The 19,862-nt window shown below is 38.5% G+C and overlaps 1 protein-coding gene and 1 pseudogene across 2 annotated transcripts; one reads left to right on the forward strand and one right to left on the reverse strand.

The window, feature by feature from the left end:
- The first annotated feature begins 295 nt into the window (after nucleotides 1-295).
- On the forward strand, nucleotides 296-4,964 carry nsmce1 (NSE1 homolog, SMC5-SMC6 complex component). The gene is made up of 8 exons (XM_079651617.1): nucleotides 296-536; nucleotides 1,396-1,527; nucleotides 2,325-2,446; nucleotides 2,803-2,880; nucleotides 3,098-3,244; nucleotides 3,780-3,896; nucleotides 4,326-4,452; nucleotides 4,809-4,964. Exons 2-8 carry the CDS (start codon nucleotides 1,410-1,412, stop codon nucleotides 4,841-4,843), a joined length of 744 nt encoding a protein of 247 aa, XP_079507743.1. The 5' UTR covers nucleotides 296-536; nucleotides 1,396-1,409; the 3' UTR covers nucleotides 4,844-4,964.
- A 92-nt stretch (nucleotides 4,965-5,056) lies between these two features.
- Nucleotides 5,057-19,862, reverse strand: LOC307018889 (trace amine-associated receptor 13c-like; annotated as a pseudogene). The gene is made up of 2 exons: nucleotides 19,429-19,862; nucleotides 5,057-7,196 (listed from the first exon to the last, which is right to left on the reverse strand). The product of its transcript is annotated as a trace amine-associated receptor 13c-like (transcript).

Genomic DNA, 19,862 nt, shown 5'->3' on the forward strand with positions numbered 1-19,862 from the left:
TGATTTCTCAACATCACTAAATCACAAATAGTCACTTTAAAAAAAATGGCATTCCTATATGATGCAATAATTTGTATTAGAATCCAATAATATCCTTATGGATTAACTCAACGACCTTACTCTAACAATACTCTAACAACTGGAAGCTAACACAACCTTTCCGAAGTGACATAGTGGTTTGTGTATGACAGGACACAGCATTACTGCAATTAGTTAAACACATACAAGTACAGCTCTGTCCTCATGATTACTTATATCTTGCATCTGTGGCAGAGTCTGAGCTTTAAAGGGGAAGCAGCATTTCCTTTGTTCATTTTCCGGAGCTATAGGTGGCGCTAATACACCAGCCGTCCGTCCTGGAAGTTGAAGGAAGAGTAGAAGAAGAAAGGTCAACACAAAACAGGAGAGGAGGCGCGCATTGCAGGAGTGCAATCACTACTTTCTTAACTTCAGAGGCTCGTATCTTCTAAATATTTAACATTTGAGCCGTTGTTTAGACAAACCGGAAAAACGACGAAGTCTCTGCCCTGTTACCGGTAAGCAAACAGCTAACGGTGGAACAGTTTGAATTAACATTAGCTAGCTACTGTAGCTACTAACGCTTCCTATAAAACTGTTAGACGACAGCCTCATTCATTCTCATAAGATGGAACGGGAGACATTAAAACAGAGGTGGAAAAAGCACTCAGATCTTGTACTTAAGTAAAAGTAGAAGTATCAGACTTTAGGAATACTTTGTTACAAGTACAAATCCTGTATTCAGAATGTTACTCAACTAAAAGTACAAAAGTAGTGGCATCAAATATACTTAAAGTACCAAAAGTAAAAGTACCCATTCTGCAGAATGGCCCATTTCAGAAATAATATGTTTTGATTATAATTATTGATGCATTAAAGGGTTATCAAAGTTGCAGTTACTTTGTATACTGCAGGGTAGATTGTGATTGTTAGTCCAGGTGTAACTATAAGTTTTGATTATCTTTCACATCTTTAATCAACATCTTCACTTAAGACACCACATAGATGAAGTAGAGTAAAAGACAAGTATTCCATTTTCCTTTTGAATTGTAGTGGAGTAGAATTACAAAGTAGCATAACATGGAACTACTCAAGTAAAGTACAAGTACTGCAACATTTGACTTAAGTAGAGTACTTGAGAAAATCTCCTTAGTTACTTCACACCAATGCATTAAACCATAGTTACACTTTTTTTATGCTTTTAGCCAAATATTTTGACAGCTGTCACCAAAGATAGGGATTTATTGAGGGGGTGTTTGTTGTATCAGTGTGATTTGGATAACCATGTGATTGTTTGGTTTGAAAGTACTTTAATAACTATTTTCAAATATATTGTAGGTTGGAGACAGTATAAACATCTGTGTTCTGTGTCTCCAGATCAGTCTAGAGTCATGTCACGACAGATGGGAGACAGCCATCGACGGTTCCTGCAGACCATGATGGCCAATGGCATTGTTGATGAACAGGGGGCGAGGAAGCTCATCGCACATTGTTGTGAAGCCTCCAACAGTGAGTCAATTTAATTTGTACATGCATAAAGAGTTACTGATCATCTACAATCGGTTACAAGAGTTTAACTTTCTTTCAGGATACATGAGTTTGTCTTAAGGACCATAATACAATTCTCGTATTGGTGAGAATCAGGATAAAAAAATAAAATATATATATTTTATAAATGTGGTGATGATTTGATTGCTTAAATATCTTTATAAAAAATGTTTTAAAGTGTTTTTCAATAGCTTCCATGTCATATGACCTGTTGATTTCCAATCCATTCCTTAAGACACACATTACAACACTGAACAAGTAGAACACAAAAAGATCTGGAAGCGGCAAAAATAAGATTTTGAAACTGAAAAACGTTCTGAACGAGAAAGAAAAATATTTTAGACGAGAAAAATTTGCTCTGAATCTGTAAACATCACATATGCATCTGAGAAAACAAATTACTTAAATCTGTATGTAAAACATTTTTTTATTTTGAATGTCCTTGTATTTTTGAAAGATCAGGATCAAAACTTTGACTTCCAAATTCATTTTTATTTTTGTCAAATGATCAAAACTTTTGGCCCAGATTTAGCTCCATAGTCACATCCTTTTTTGTATTGGAATTTAGTATACCTTAATTTTATGATGAATATTTTATGTAAACATCAGCAGCTTTTCATTGAAATCTCTAGGATTGTTTTGAACAGCTTCCATCTCGTGACAAATTGACTCCCAGTCAGTGCAGAATTGTATACCCACAGTAAACAAGTTTGACAAACATCTTTTTGTAGAACTTACAGTATTTGTCTTGTTTTCAGCCCAGCACAATCCTGACAAACTGGATGATTTCATTGAAACCATCAACTTGAAGCTGCAGCCCATGTTCATGCAGATTACAAAAGGGATGTCTGAAGACAGCGGCCATCAATTCTACGCATTGGTGAGTCGGTTCAATTCCTGTCCTTGGCTTTCATTGTCAGGCCTGTTTTCCTTATTAGTAACTATTTTATTTTCACAAGAATGTTGGTTTATCTTCTAGATTGTTGCTACAGTATATGACACATTTTTCAATTAATAAATATACATCTAAATCGGTTGTGGAATCGATTTGAAAGGCACATTATATTTGTATATCTTTCTGTATCGACTATCAATATGATGTAATATAAGAAAAGAGTGGCAAAGTGATACATAGATTTATCAACATCTAATGTCAAAAGAGAGATGTCTTTATTAGAAGTACGTTGAACCACAAGGAGGCATTGTTGATCACTGTTTTACTTTAATCCTGTCCAGGTGAACATGGCGGAGACTGATGTCACACGTATGTCGTCAGATTATGCTGACAATGAGCTAGAGCTGTTCAGGAAAACGGTGAGTTAAAGGGAAATCCTGCATAATTGTATATACGCTTTTATCCAACACCTTTTTCAACACAGTTGTAATACAATACTTAGTTTGTAGTATGATATGAACAGTTAAAATATAGTTTTAATCTCCAGAAGGTATACCTTCACTGCAATAAGGAAAAAAGGTTTGCTTCTCCAGTGTGCAAAGAATGTCATGTCTAACCTGAGCTGTTGTGATTCAGATGGACTTGATCGTTTGTTCCGAGAAGGGCAATGCCTCATCCACTGATATTCTGAACAGCGCTGACACCATGACCACCAAAAAGCTGAAGAAGAGCGAGACAGAGCACCTCTTGAACCGTCTCGTGCATGACAAATGGCTCAATGAGGTAAAGCAGTCTCCACAGGATGTAAAAAGAAAAATGTTTTTGGAGGCAGAGACTTTTATCAAAAGTAATTTGATTTAGTCTGGCTATCTTTTAATTTGCCATTTTCACCAAAATTGATGTTGGTGATATCTATTATTAACTGCTTGTACTGATTTAATGTTGGAAAATCTAGTTACTGAAGATGAGAAAGATTTTGTGGGGGTATTGTGTGTATATATATATATATATATATATATATATATATATATATAATTGAAGATGGATGCATTACAAGAATATGAGGCATGATAACAGAAATAAACAATACTATCTTATGCTGGGTTATCATGAATGTATCTTTAACGGACTTGTTCAGGTTCCCATAACCACATTTAGCTTATCAATTGGTGGAAAAGCAATGAAATAAGGTTACCACAAGTTGCCATCCTATATTAGAAATATAGATTTATTTTTCCAAATAAAATAGAAATAACATCCACTCTTACTTACCATATATAATGTGACCATTCCCTTTGATTTATTTCCATTGCTGTAGAAACGGGGTGAGTACACTTTGTCCACCAGATGCATTATCGAGATGGAGCCATACATTCGCACAATGTATCAGGATCAGGTCAAAGTGTGCCACATCTGTCGCAACATCGCTTTCCAGGTAAATGTTTCCTTTGTTTCTCTTTAGTGCATGCACACTACACTGTGATCAATAGCTAAATGAATCCAATCCTTCCTTAAGAATCATATTTTCATTGCTACTCTATGTACTCTGTAATCATTTAATTATTATTAATGTATTGTAAAATCTATGCCTTACTGGGAGAAATATATATTATTATTTGTAGGCAGGTTTCTTTTGCAAAATAATCACACATTCATTATTTTGACAAAGAATATAATCCCTACCAGTATTTTAGTTCTTGTTCTTTAGTTTGGTTTTGGTTTTTGGTTTTTTTCTTGCAATGAAATTGATTTATTTTCTAAACAGTCTTCATTGTGGCTTTACTTCAGCTAAAATGTGTCAAACCTGATCTTTACAAAATGAGTTCACTCACAGTATTAATCTGATCTGAGTTTCTTTTTTCAGTGCCAAATTTGTGAGAACCCTGCATGTGGTATAAAAATACACAACCCATGTGTTGCCCGATACTACAAAGGGAGAGCAGAGCCAAGGTGTCCAGCATGTGATGACTTTTGGCCACATGAAATCCCGGGTATTTATTGTTTATTTATTGATGTTGTTTACACGGATATTAGTCCTAAATACATATATAGATACACTTTCAAATACATACATACATTTTTTCTAAAAAACCTTGAAAAAAAAAAACAATTTCCCAGGATGTTTTGCCTTTCAAAAATGTCATTATGCTTCATTAAGATTTTTGGTAAAAACATAGAATGATGTGGCTCATTATACTTACATACTGCTTTACTTATCTGAAATGTTTATATAACATGGATACATGAAAAAGGACAACACTATCTACAAAATGAAGTTATTTATGAATAACTAGAACAAGAAAATAGTCTGCTCAGATTTACAGTTTATTTGTTCTGTTCATTGCAGAAGTCAGGCGGCCCAAGTCTCAGTCCAGAAAATGAGGAGTTCAACTTCAAATGTCTTTTTGTTTTTTATACTTGTTTAACATTTCTATGTATAAAAAAACTGTTAATTTAAATTACTTTATAGTTATATTTACAAAAATAAAATGTTTCACAACAATGTCTTTAACATGTTTATTTCGCACAAATATAATTTCTTATAGTGGTAGTTGTGGACACACTATATCTGCTTTGAGATGCATACTAATTTTCTTACAGATTGTTTCCTATACTTTCAAAACCAAAATAAGACAACATTTTCTTAACATTTTCTTTTGCTTAGCATTTGAAACAATGTGAGGTAATGAAAAACTAGAATCATGTTGTATTTCTTCAAAGCTAAACATGTTCTAGAATACCTTTTTTTAAAAATCTGTATTATAGTACCATCTTGATATATCTTTCACACAATCTTTGAGCAGTAACAATGTTGGGACTGATACATAAACCATGTCCAAAAAAAAAAAAAAATTGAAACCTATGGGAGCCTATCAAGTTTAGGTCCACATAGTTAAACATGTAAAGTCATTAAACATGCTGTATGAATAGACCTGATGTTTTTAAAAAGTAATTACTAGCTGATTATGTTCTGGTTTAATCAACTAATAGTTTGGTCTTTAAAATATCAGAAAATAACCATTACACTCTTCTCATGCCTAAGGTGATCTATTTTAAGCCTTTGACCAAAACCCAAAGATATAAGGCTTGTTTGAGACAAGCGAGACCTGCGCAGACCTGCGCAATTTCGATCAACGTCTTGCTCGTGCGTTGCATGATGGTTAGTCATTTTGTCCGACTTGCTCTGGAGTCTCGCTCACATGAGACGTTGAAATCTCGCGGGACAAAGACGCCCGCAGCCTTAAGAGCAAGGCGCGGCGAAGCGCCGCAGTTCCTCTCCACGGGCTGCGGAAGCGAAATGCTTGATTGGAAACGACTCGCTGGTATCTCGAGCTGAGCGCTCATTGGTGGTTTTTACCCCGTGCTGCTGATGAAGCTCTCCATTGGCTCGGCAAAAGTTTGTTGTTGTTTTGTGTCAGTTTTACGTCGCCACTTCCATTCACATTTTTCATCATTGTTCCACAATGTTTATCATCATGAAATTAATATCTATATATGTTATACTATACTTGCACTGCTTACCGTTTTCATACTTTATATATCTTAGCATATTCATACAAACTGTTCATACTGCTCACAGGCTGCTGTGTATATCTAGTGTATTCATACCCCTCACTGTTTATTCATCGTTCAATTCATTCTATATTTTATCCTGTAGATTGTGTACATTACTTTTCACTTTACTGCTTGTTGCACTCCTGGTTGGAAGCTACACTGCATTTCGTTGTCTCACTACCTGTAATATTTGCAATAACAATAAAGTTGAATCTAATCTTGAGCAGGAACACATGTATTTACTTAGTACATATCTGACATTAAAGATTAAACACATGTGTGCATTCTTTATAAATGCAAACCGAGTCAAGCCGACTCCGGAGGTGGCGGTATGCACCTTAAAGTGGTTTGCAATCCGCCAAAAAACCGAGAGAAGAAGAAGAAGAAGCCGACTCGGAGCTGTCCGACTTCAGGCGAGCTTTTTGAGACCTCCCCCGGCTGCGATCGGCTATTCTCGTCTACTTTCGAGGCGAGCCGCAACGCGTCTCAAACAAGCCTATACAGTTCACTCAAATATAAGACTAGGAGAGGCAGACGATGATCACATTTAAGAGGCTGAAAACATCAAACTTTAGGCATCATTGATTAATAAAAGACTGATTGCTTATCCAATAGGATGTCACACGCTGCATTTTCCTGTTGTTAACATATTACTTTCACCTATGACCCAAACATTTTTACTTGCGCATTTATATAAGTCATTTTAAAATGTGTAGTGACTTTAAAGGCTATTTGCATGAGGAGTTCTGCTCAAGTATCTTCAGGGTCACAATAAACTTGATAGCTTTTTTGAACCAAGGATATAAAAAAACATACATGAGTGGGTTCAAACAAGAATTAAAATACAACAACCAGGTCACAATACCCACAACTTGTAAATCATCCTCTCCTGCTAGAGAAGGATAATAATATGGACCGAAAGTAAACAAATACACAAGTATGACAATACCCAGAATCCCGGCTGCTTTTCGCTGCGATTTTGTTGCCTTTACTTTACCACCTGTACCAGCTGTAATATGAGAATTCATGGAACGAGTCTGAGACACCACCACAGTAAACACTCGTGGACAGAACAATAATGACTGAGCAGGGGCCGATGAATGTGACCACAATATCCACAGCTTCAGAGACATAGTTAATCACCACTATACACTCACCATTGCAGTGTCTGTCCCTTAGACTGAAATAGTCCTTTTAAAATCAGCTCGTTGTAGAAAATGAGCAGCAGTAGTATTATTCATCCCGCTTCCATCACATTAGTATGCATAGAAAGTGACAGGTGCTGTGACAGGTCCCACCTCTCCCTACTTATGCTAATGAGCTAAGTCCCGACTCCCCTTTGTTCGAGGTGTGAGATCTCAAGTAGGTGTGATATCCCAAGTAGGTGTGAGATCCGTCGATAGGAGGGGGGTGATGTATATTCACAGGTGTGAAAAGCCCCCACTTGCGCCTTATGGTGTATAATAAAAAATGTTTCAATCACATTAGTATGCATAAAAAGTGACAGGTGGGCCCGCCCGTGTGTGTGTGTGTGTGTGTGTGTGTGTGTGTGTGTGTGTGTGTGTGTGTGTGTGTGTGTGTGTGTGTGTGTGTGTGTGTGTGTGTGTGTGTGTGTGTGTGTGTGTGTGTGTGTGTGTGTGTGTGTGTGTGTGTGTGTGTGTGTCTGACGGTCTCCCCTAACCCCTGCTGTGGACCGGGGCTACATCAAATCTTATTTTAGCCCCTAAAGACAAGCAATAAACATAATAATTAAAAATAGTATTGATGTATGTTACCACTTTCCTTCTTCATCAGACAGTTTAGATTCCCGTTAGAAAGGGGCTAACATCTACTCTCGTCTCAAAGCCTCCTTCCTTCTGCGGTGATGCAGGCAAATGCTGCCCCTCTCTACTATACTAAAGTCACCATACAAACTTTATTGTCCTATCTAAATTAGAATAAGGTTTTAATATGATTTGTGTTAATTAGTTTACTAGCTATGAGGAAGTCTCTGTCTACATTGCAAGGATTAGACTGATTGTTGTATTTTTGTTTTTTAGCCATTGACCTGGCTAAGGGTTTATAAGGATATATAGTTTCTACAGCAAGAGAAAGGTGATGATGAACCACCCTGCCATCTCTCTCTGTTTCTGCTGATGTGTAAAATATACAAAATAACGTTTTATATACTTACTCTCTTGTTAAAAGGCGATGAAGTTTGCAGCGTAAGCCAGCCATCAGTGTTCTAGTTTTAAGGCTTTGCATACCTCAAAGTGTGTCTAAAAGTATCTTAGCAAGAGAAAAAAAAAAGCCAAAATTCGCCTAGGCCGTTAAAAAGAAACCGAATTGCTGCTAAGAAATAAGTTCAGAAAGCTATGACTCCAGTGGAACACTGTTAGAGTCAAAAGTAACTCTCAATGTAGTGTGTGTGTGTGTGTATGTGTGTGTGTGTGTGTGTGTGTGTGTGTGTGTGTGTGTGTGTGTGTGTGTGTGTGTGTGTGCCTGCCTGCCTGCCTGCCTGCCTGCCTGCCTGCCTGCCTGCCTGCCTGCCTGCCTGCCTGCCTGCCTGCCTGCCTGCCTGCCTGCCTGCCTGCCTGCCTGCCTGCCTGCCTGCCTGCCTGCCTGCCTGCCTGCCTGCCTGCCTGCGAGCGAGCGAGCGAGCGAGCGGCCCCCTCCTCCCCTCCTCCCCTCTTCCTGCCATCTTATCACTAGACAGAGGGGGGGAGGGGTTCTCTCTAAAACACAGTGTCTGTAAAGGGGGGGAGACTGTCTCCCCCCCTTCCTGCCATCTCTCTCTCTCTCTCTCTCTCTCTCTCTGTTTCTGCTGATGTGTAAAATATACGAAATAACGTTTTATATACTTACTCTCTTGTTAAAAGGTGATGAAGTTTGCAGCGTAAGCCAGCCATCAGTGTTCTAGTTTTAAGGTTTTGCATACCTCAAAGTGTGTCTAAAAGTATCTTGGCAAGAGAAAAAAGCCAAAAATCCGCCTTGGCCATTAAAAAGAAACCGAATTCCACGTTTTACAAATGAACAGACACAAATGCAGACTTGACTACTTGGCAGTTGATTAAAGCAGATTTGTCCTTTTTCATCTCTCAAAGGTTTGGATCCTGTTCAACACTGGGTACAGAAATCTATTCAAAATACAGTTATTTGTACGTAAAGATTTTTTAAGTTGTAAGCACTTAGAAATATACATTTGATTGCATTTAAAGTGGCTGTAGACAACTTATCATAATGAAGTAGTTGATTGCACAAATTTGTAATGGATGTAGAATAAAGACGACACTAGCATTTAAATTGGCTCCCTATAAGACTCGCTTTCTCTATGAAATTATGTCTGGTTCTGAGTAGTGTTCTCCCTTTCACAATAAAAAGCCCAAACACAATACTTTCTGAATCACTGCAGGAAGTAATGTGCTAAAATGCAAATACAAATAGCTTACAGTAGCTCCCAATTAGTTGAACAATTGGAAAACCGCAAGCACTGTGGAAACACCTACTGGCAAAGGATTCTGGATGCAAATTATGCAAAGAGGAAGAAAAAACATTCTATCTAAAGCTATATAACACAATCTACGTATTGACAGTATGAGTACAACAAAAACAGTATGCATGTTGATGCAAACGACGATGTTCAGTAAACGATCAATCAAAATCGAAGGATCCAATGTATTGTTAAATGGAGAAGAAATAGAACTAGTCTCCCAGTTCAAGTATCTTGAACAGGGAGTGTCATATTGGACTCGCACTTGACTTTTTAAGAAACATATCCAGAAAGTATCCAATACCATTAAATTCAACTTGCAACATTTTAAACAAATTAGACCTTTTCTTAACTGTCAATGCTGCAAAGTCATACCTCCACTGTATGATCCTATCCCACATTGAATACTGTTTTACAAACTGGTCGTTTGCTTGTGCCACACACCTGAAACCCATAGAACAGCTGTTCAAGAGAGCTATCCAGGTGTTTGACAGAAAGCCACAGTCATACCACCACTGTACCATCCTTGAAAATCCCAATTTCTTGAGTTTTTGACAATTTTAAGTCTTTTAAAAGTATGTTTTTTTTAAAAATAATATTTACATGGGCTGCCCCCCCTCCCCTTGGGGGAATTCATCCACAGAAAACACACTGGACGCAGCACTAGGTCAGAAACCAGAGGAGACTGTGAGGTCCACCACAGACGGACCACCTTTGGACAAAATGTCCTCTCCATTAAAGGCAGCTCCTTGTGGAATAGCCCCCCAGCTGAGATACGGGATTGTCCCACTCTCAATAGTTTTAAAGGTCAACTTAAAGAATGGTTGAGCAACAACCAGACGTGTAATCACCACTAAATAAATGCACTTTAACACAGGGGTATCTCCTCTTGCACTTTATGTAGCGCTTTTTATCTTATCTTGCACTTTATATATCATAGCTGCTACATTGTACTGCCATGTGGTAAATGCTTGTATGCTGCTCATGCTCTTTCTGCATATCATGTATTTATTTTTGCTGTATATATAAATGTCATGTTCTTATTTGCTGTATGTGACGGGACTACAGATGGAAATTAGCTCAAAGCTAAAATCCGGCTCATTTACACTTGTAGGCATTATTTTCGTTTTAAAGTGTTCATCAATGTGCACTACGGTGGCCCTGAAGAAAATTAAACATTAAAATATGTTATCGATGTCCCCATTCCCAGTTTGTTTTGGGAATAATTGCCATGTTTACTATGTTTTGGTAGCTCTTAACAAAACAGAATTTTTGTAAAAGACTGCGACTCTAAAAGGCAAGTTTGTGATTTTAACACTGTTTCGATGAAACAATACATTATACAATATTAGGAGTTTTTGCCATATTTTTAACACAATATACTTGTACCTTTTTTTTTTTGTGGTTGTAGGGCTTCAAGATATTTTGCATGTCATGCATAAACACGGTGTCATCTTTTCCTTGAAACTGACGTGCTGCCCGTTTTACAAAACAAGTTCTTTTTCTGCTTCTTCATCCTCTGAATTTTCCTCCCCCGTCCCTCTTCCTTCAGCCAGCACAACAAGAATCAAGGTGGATCTGGGAAATGAAACACCTCTTCCCAAAGCGTGACTTCCCTATTGAGAGCATGCGTCTTCGGCAGTAGGGTCTAAACCAATTGGCCAGATATACTAACATGCAGAACGTACAGTATGTTTGAAGACTAACCATTTATCCAGTTCAAGCTGTCTTTAAGATGTGACATTGCGCTCTGACTATTCCCCGTAAAATCGTGACAAACTATTACTTATTCTTAAATTTGACCTCTTGCTGCTTGGTTGAAAATGATAGATGAAAAATAACTTTAAAAAAAAAAGACTCAAACAGTGAGGGACATTATACTGGTGAAAAAGCTCTCAATTCTACAGATGACTCCCCCCACTCAACGCAATAAGTCCCTCCCTCCACTCAGCAAAGCATCTAAAACTAAGGACCCCACTAAGACGACAGTTTGAAAACTAGCTATGGATCTGAGAAAAACCAAGTCTCCCCCCGCGAGTTGCAGCCAGGAACAAACTCCTGGACTACCATCATCACCACCATTCTGGACACCCGAATCTTGCAATACTACTGCTGCTTATTTTGCTCCTTGGGCCAAGACGTCTCTGTTTATGGACACAGTGAAATCAGTGTTGGTTGATATTGTGGAGATGGTGATACAACGGTACAGAGAAGAAATATGCAACGGATGCCGAGTCAGTCACCCCGGCCAGAGGCAACACGATTGTCTGAATGACATGCCCGATTACAACGCGTTAATGAAAAGACTCTGGCTCACCGACTTCATTACTGAGATCGACCAGACTCTTATTGATAAAGAAATGTTCACGGATGATTGGAGGATCCAAGGCGCTTCGGAGGCTTTTCTGCACAATCTTGTAGACGCCTCAAGGAGAGACTTGAAAAGATCCATGCCGAGTTGGATGGAGAAGAAGAAGACTAATAACCTGCGGTTGGTTGAAGCCAGGGATTTTTTCTTTTTCAATACATTGACTTTTTCTTTAAAGTAAAATAAAAATGGGGAACTACTATGCAAAATGCTCGGTATATATTGATCAGAATGTAGTCAATACCCTTTTAATAAGTGTGGTGATGAGGACGATTGAAAACAGAGTGAATAGTGATCCCCGTGTAAACAGAATGGCTGAAGTTTGTAAACTAGAAGACATTTTGGATATTGTTCGTTCTGGCAGTACTATTCCTGGTCATTGGGAAACGATTGTAAACGAAACATTTAAAGTGGTCCTGGAATCTTCATTTTCCGAAACATTCTGTAATATTATCGAAGACATGAAACAAACATCAAAAGTGTATCATGTGCTCTCATTGTATGCTCTGTTTGTCGATGTAATGCATCTTTGTGTCAAAAACAGCATACACATGAATATTTTGACTGAAGTGAAAAAACTCCATCATGATATTTCCAGTAATCTGGGGAATTCTAAGCTGGAGACGGTCCTGGGGATGTTACAATCAGTATAACTATTGATTTTGTGTGTGAAAAAATTTAAATGTAAATAGGACATTTTAAAAAAATAAAAATAAAAAAAGTTTTTTTTACATTTTAAAAACTGTTGTCTTCATTATAGCAAGGGGAGCGTGTCTGATACATGTGTATTACAGTCCTTCACATGCACTGTTGTCTTCATTATAACAAGGGGAGGGTAACAATGAAGATGTATGTTACATGTGTATTGAAACGTGCGTATTATACCCCCACAGAAACACAGAAACATGGAAACACAGGAAACAGAGAAACACAGAAAACACTGAAACCACTGAAACATTGAAAAAACACTGAAACACTGAAACACCGACACACAGAAACACCGAGACACAGAACCACAGAAACACAGAACCACAGAACCACAGAAACACAGAAACACCGAAACACCGAGACACATAACCACAGAGACACAGAAACACAGAAACACAAAAACACAGAAACACAGGAAACACTGAAACCACTGAAACATTGAAAAAACACTGAAACACTGAAACACCGACACACAGAAACACCGAGACACAGAACCACAGAAACACAGAACCACAGAAACACAGAAACACCGAAACACCGACACACAGAAACACCGAGACACAGAACCACAGAAACACAGAAAACACTGAAACCACTGAAACATTGAAAAAACACTGAAACACTGAAACACCGACACACAGAAACACCGAGACACAGAACCACAGAAACACAGAACCACAGAAACACAGAAACACCGAAACACCGACACACAGAAACACCGAGACACAGAACCACAGAAACACAGAAACACCGAAACACCGAGACACATAACCACAGAGACACAGAAAGACAGAAACACAAAAACACAGAAACACAGAAAACAGAGAAACACAAAAACACAAAAACACAGACACACCGAGACACAGAACCACAGAAACACAGAAACACAAAAACACAGAAAAACACAGAAACACAGAAACACAAAAACACAGAAACACAGAAAACACAGAAACACAAAAACACAGAAAACACAGAAAACACAAAAACACAAAAACACAAAAACACAGAAAACACAGAAAACACAAAAACACAAAAACACAGAAAACACAGAAACACAGAAACACAAAAAGACTGACACACTGACACACAGAAACACAAAAAACACAGAAAACACAGAACCACAGAAACACAGAAGCACAGAAACACAGAAAACACAGGAACACAAAAACACAAAAACACAAAAACACTGAAACACCGACACACAGAAACACCGAAAACACTGAAAACACAAAAAAACAGGCTTGTTTGCTAGTATGGTTTTTTGAATAAACACATCAGTATTTTAAAAAGTCGATGGGAGGCTGATACTAATTGACTTTTTAAAATACTGATGTGTTTATTCAAAAAACCATACTAGCACACAAGCCTGTTTTTTTGTGTTTTCAGTGTTTTCGGTGTTTCTGTGTGTCGGTGTTTCAGTGTTTTTGTGTTTCTGTGTTTTTGTGTTTTTGTGTTTCTGTGTTTTCTGTGTTTCTCTGCTTCTGTGTTTCTGTGGTTCTGTGTTTTCTGTGTGTCAGTGTTTCAGTGTTTTTGTGTTTCTGTGTTTCTGTGTTTTCTGTGTTTTTGTGTTTCTGTGTTTTCTGTGTTTTTGTGTTTCTGTGTTTTTGTGTTTCTGTGTTTTCTGTGTTTTTGTGTTTCTGTGTTTCTGTGTTTTTGTGTTTCTGTGGTTCTGTGTCTCGGTGTGTCTGTGTTTCAGTGTTTTTGTGTTTCTGTGTTTCTGTGTTTTTGTGTTTCTGTGTTTCTGTGTCTCTGTGGTTCTGTGTCTCGGTGTTTCGGTGGTTCTGTGGTTCTGTGGTTCTGTGTCTCGGTGTTTCGGTGTTTCTGTGTTTCTGTGGTTCTGTGTTTCTGTGTGTCGGTGTTTCAGTGTTTCTGTGTTTTTTCAAGGTTTCAATGGTTTCAGTGTTTTCTGTGTTTCTGTGTCTCCATGTTTCTGTGTTTCTGTGGGGGTATAATACGCAGGTTTCAATACACATGTAGCATACATCTTCATTGTTACCCTCCCCTTGTTATAATGAAGACAACAGTGCATGTGAAGGACTGTAATACACATGTATCAGACACGCTCCCCTTGCTATAATGAAGACAACAGTTTTTAAAATGTAAAAAACACTTTCTCAGTAATGAAGTCGGTGAGCCAGAGTCTTTTCATTAACGCGTTGTAATCGGGCATGTCATTCAGACAATCGTGTTGCCTCTGGCCGGGGTGACTGACTCGGCATCCATTGCATATTTCTTCTCTGTACCGATGTATCACCGTCTCCACAATATCAACCAGCACTGATTTCACTGTGTCCATAAACAGAGACGTCTTGGCCCAAGGAGCAAAATAAACAGCAGTAGTATTGCAAGATTCGGGTGTCCAGAATGGTGGTGATGATGGTAGTCCAGGAGTTTGTTCCTGGCTGCAACTCGCGGGGGGAGACTTGGTTTTTCTCAGATCCATAGCTAGTTTTCAAACTGTCGTCTTAGTGGGGTCCTTAGTTTTAGATGCTTTGCTGAGTGGAGGGAGGGACTTATTGCGTTGAGTGGGGGGAGTCATCTGTAGAATTGAGAGTTTTTTCACCAGTATAATGTCCCTCACTGTTTGAGTCTTTTTTTTAAAAGTTATTTTTCATCTATCATTTTCAACCAAGCAGCAAGAGGTCAAATTTAAGAATAAGTAATAGTTTGTCACGATTTTTCGGGGAATAGTCAGAGCGCAATGTCACATCTTAAAGACAGCTTGAACTGGATAAATGGTTAGTCTTCAAACATACCGTACGTTCTGCATGTTAGTATATCTGGCCAATTGGTTTAGACCCTACTGCCGAAGACGCATGCTCTCAATAGGGAAGTCACGCTTTGGGAAGAGGTGTTTCATTTCACAGATCCACCTTGATTCTTGTTGTGCTGGCTGAAGGAAGAGGGACGGGGGAGGAAATTTCAGAGGATGAAGAAGCAGAAAAAGAACTTGTTTTGTAAAACGGGCAGCACGTCAGTTTCAAGGAAAAGATGACATCGTGTTTATGCATGACATGCAAAATATCTTGAAGCCCTACAACCACAAAAGAAAAGGTACAAGTATATTGTGTTAAAAAATATGGCAAAAACTCCTAATATTGTATAATGTATTGTTTCATCGAAACAGTGTTAAAATCACAAACTTGCCTTTTAGAGTCGCAGTCTTTTACAAAAATTCTGTTTTGTTAAGAGCTACCAAAACATAGTAAACATCGCAATTATTCCCAAAACAAACTGGGAATGGGGACATCGATAACATATTTTAATGTTTAATTTTCTTCAGGGCCACCGTAGTGCACATTGATGAACACTTTAAAACAAAAATAATGCCTACAAGTGTAAATGAGCCGGATTTTAGCTTTGAGCTAATTTCCATCTGTAGTCCCGTCACATACAGCATATAAGAACATGACATTTATATATACAGCAAAAATAAATACATGATATGCAGAAAGAGCATGAGCAGCATACAAGCATTTACCACATGGCAGTACAATGTAGCAGCTATGATATATAAAGTGCAAGATAAGATAAAAAGCGCTACATAAAGAGCAAGAGGAGATACCCCTGTGTTAAAGTGCATTTATTTAGTGGTGATTACACGTCTGTTTGTTGCTCAACCATTCTTTAAGTTGACCTTTAAAACTATTGAGAGTGGTTTCTTACCTAGTGCTGCGTCCAGTGTGTTTTCTGTGGATGAATTCCCCCAAGGGGAGGGGGGCCAGCCCATGTAAATATTATTTTAAAAAAACATACTTTTAAAAGACTTAAAATTGTCAAAAACTCAAGAAATTGTGATTTTCAAGGATGGTACAGTGGTGGTATGACTGTGGCTTTCTGTCAAACACCTGGATAGCTCTCTTGAACAGCTGTTCTATGGGTTTCAGGTGTGTGGCACAAGCAAACGACCAGTTTGTAAAACAGTATTCAATGTGGGATAGGATCATACAGTGGAGGTATGACTTTGCAGCATTGACAGTTAAGAAAAAGGTCTAATTTGTTTAAAATGTTGCAAGTTGAATTTAATGGTATTGGATACTTTCTGGATATGTTTCTTAAAAAGTCAAGTGCGAGTCCAATATGACACTCCCTGTTCAAGATACTTGAACTGGGAGACTAGTTCTATTTCTTCTCCATTTAAAAATACATTGGATCCTTCGATTTTGATTGATCGTTTACTGAACATCGTCGTTTGCATCAACATGCATACTGTTTTTGTTGTACTCATACTGTCAATACGTAGATTGTGTTATATAGCTTTAGATAGAATGTTTTTTCTTCCTCTTTGCATAATTTGCATCCAGAATCCTTTGCCATTAGGTGTTTCCACAGTCCTTGCGGTTTTCCAATTGTTCAACTAATTGGGAGCTACTGTAAGCTATTTGTATTTGCATTTTAGCACATTACTTCCTGCAGTGATTCAGAAAGTATTGTGTTTGGGCTTTTTATTGTGAAAGGGAGAACACTACTCAGAACCAGACATAATTTCATAGAGAAAGCGAGTCTTATAGGGAGCCAATTTAAATGCTAATGTTGTCTTTATTCTACATCCATTACAAATTTGTGCAATCAACTACTTCATTATGATAAGTTGTCTACAGCCACTTTAAATGCAATCAAATGTATATTTCTAAGTGCTTACAACTTAAAAAATCTTTACGTACAAATGACTGTATATTGAATAGATTTCTGTACCCAGTGTTGAACAGGACCCAAACCTTTGAGAGATGAAAAAGGACAAATCTGCTTTAATCAACTGCCAAGTAGTCAAGTCTGCATTTGTGTCTGTTCATTTGTAAAACGTGGAATTCGGTTTCTTTTTAACGGCCTAGGCGAATTTTGGCTTTTTTTTTTCTCTTGCCAAGATACTTTTAGACACACTTTGAGGTATGCAAAGCCTTAAAACTAGAACACTGATGGCTGGCTTACGCTGCAAATTTCATCGCCTTTTAACAACAGAGTAAGTATATAAAACGTTATTTTGCATATTTTACACATCAGCAGAAACAGAGAGAGATGGCAGGGTGGTTCATCATCACCTTTCTCTTGTTGTAGAAACTACAGTTGCAAGAAAAAGTATGTGAACCCTTTGGAACCTGGATTTCTACATAAATTGGTCATAAAATGTGTTCTGATCTTCATCTAAGTCACAACAATAGACAAACACAGTCTGCTTAAGCTAAAACCACACAAACAATTATATGTTTTTATGTTTTTATTGAACACACCATGTAAACATTCACAGTGCAGGGTGGAAAAAGTATGTGAACCCTTGGATTTAATAACTGGTTGACCCTCCTTTGGCAGCAATAACCTCAACCAAACGTTTCCTATAGTTGCATATCAGACCTGCACAACGGTCAGGAGGAATTTTGGACCATTCCTCTTTACAAAACTGTTTCAGTTCAGCAATATTCTTGGGATGTCTGGTGTGAATCGCTCTCTTGAGGTCATGCCACAGCATCTCAATTGGGTTGAGGTCAGGACTCTGACTGGGCCACTCCAGAAGGCGTATTTTCTTTTGTTGAAGCCATTCTGTTGTTGATTTACTTCTGTGCTTTGGGTCGTTGTCCTGTTGCATCACCCATTTTCTGTTGAGCTTCAATTGGTGGACAGATGGCCTTAAGTTCTCCAGCAAAATGTCTTGATAAACTTGAGAATTCATTTTTCTGTCGATGATGGCAATCTGTCCAGGCCCTGAGGCAGCAAAGCAGCCCCAAACCATGATGCTCCCTCCACCATGCTTCACAGTTGGGATGAGGTTTTGATGTTGGTGTGCTGTGCCTTTTTTTCTCCACACATAGCGTTGTGTGTTCCTTCCAAACAACTCAACTTTGGTTTCATCTGTCCACAAAATATTTTGCCCAGGTGTTCTTTTGCAAACTTCAAACGTGCAGATCAGAACACATTTTATGACCAACTTATGCAGAAATCCAGGTAATTCCAAAGGGTTCACATACTTTTTCTTGCAACTGTATATATCCTTATAAACCCTTAGCCAGGTCAATGGCTAAAAAAAAAAAATACAACCATCAGTCTAATCCTTGCAATATAGACAGAGACTTCCTCATAGCTAGTAAACTAATTAACACAAATCATATTAAAACCTTAATCTAATTTAGATAGGACAATAAAGTTTGTATGGTGACTTTAGTATAGTAGAGAGGGGCAGCATTTGCCTGCATCACCGCAGAAGGAAGGAGGCTTTGAGACGAGAGTAGATGTTAGCCCCTTTCTAACGGGAATCTAAACTGTCTGATGAAGAAGGAAAGTGGTAACATACATCAATACTATTTTTAATTATTATGTTTATGGCTTTTCTTTAGGGGCTAAAATAAGATTTGATGTAGCCCCGGTCCACAGCAGGGGTTAGGGGAGACCGTCACACACACACACACACACACACACACACACACACACACACACACACACACACACACACACACACACACACACACACACACACACACACACACACACACACACACACACACACACACACACACACACACACACACACACACACACACACACACACACTTGGGGGCGGGCCCATCTGTCACTTTGTATGCATACTAATGTGATTGAAACATTTTTTATTATACACCATAAGGCGCAACAGTGGGGGCTTTTCACACCTGTGAATACACATCACCCCCCTCCTATCGACGGATCTCACACCTACTTGGGATATCACACCTACTTGAGATCTCACACCTCGAACAAAGGGGAGGCGGGACTTAGCTCATTAGCATAAGTAGGGAGAGGTGTGACCTGTCACAGCACCTGTCACTTTCTATGCATACTAATGTGATGGAAGCGGGATGAATAATACTACTAGCAGCCCCAGCACACATACACACAGACATCTCAGTTCTTCTGCGAGTTATCTTGTTGATGTACTGCAGAGGATAATTGATTGCTACAATTCGATCAATCGAGATGAGCACTATGATGCCGACCGAGGCTGAGGTGAGAGTAAAGCTAAGAAAGAATGACAGACTGCACATGATATCACCTAGCAACCAACAGGATTCGATGATTCGCATACTTTCAACAGGCATCACAAGCAGTCCAACGACGAGGTCTGATATAGCCAGGGCGAGAAGGAGCAGGTTGGGTGGGGTTTGAAGATGTCTGAAATGGGAGATGGAGATGATCACCAGCAGGTTGAGAGCAACAGTGATCACGGCGATGGAGGAGAACAGCGTGTAGAGGAGGACAGCCTCAGAGTTAGGACGCTCTAATCCCCTGCAGGACCAGTTCAGGAGCTGAGGGTAGCATAGCTCCAGACTGCTCAT

Source organism: Notothenia rossii, assembly GCF_949606895.1.
Source record: "Notothenia rossii genome assembly, chromosome: 1".
Classification (NCBI taxonomy): domain Eukaryota; kingdom Metazoa; phylum Chordata; class Actinopteri; order Perciformes; family Nototheniidae; genus Notothenia; species Notothenia rossii.

What these genes read in the sequence shown, in the direction of transcription:
- nsmce1 (XM_079651617.1), top strand. Translation starts at nt 1,410, where the DNA reads ATGTCACGACAGATGGGAGACAGCCATCGACGGTTCCTGCAGACCATG. An exon ending in TAGAGCTGTTCAGGAAAACG is followed by an intron (nt 2,881 to 3,097) that starts GTGAGTTAAAGG and finishes GTTGTGATTCAG; the next exon opens with ATGGACTTGATCGTTTGTTC. An exon ending in ATGACAAATGGCTCAATGAG is followed by an intron (nt 3,245 to 3,779) that starts GTAAAGCAGTCT and finishes CCATTGCTGTAG; the next exon opens with AAACGGGGTGAGTACACTTT.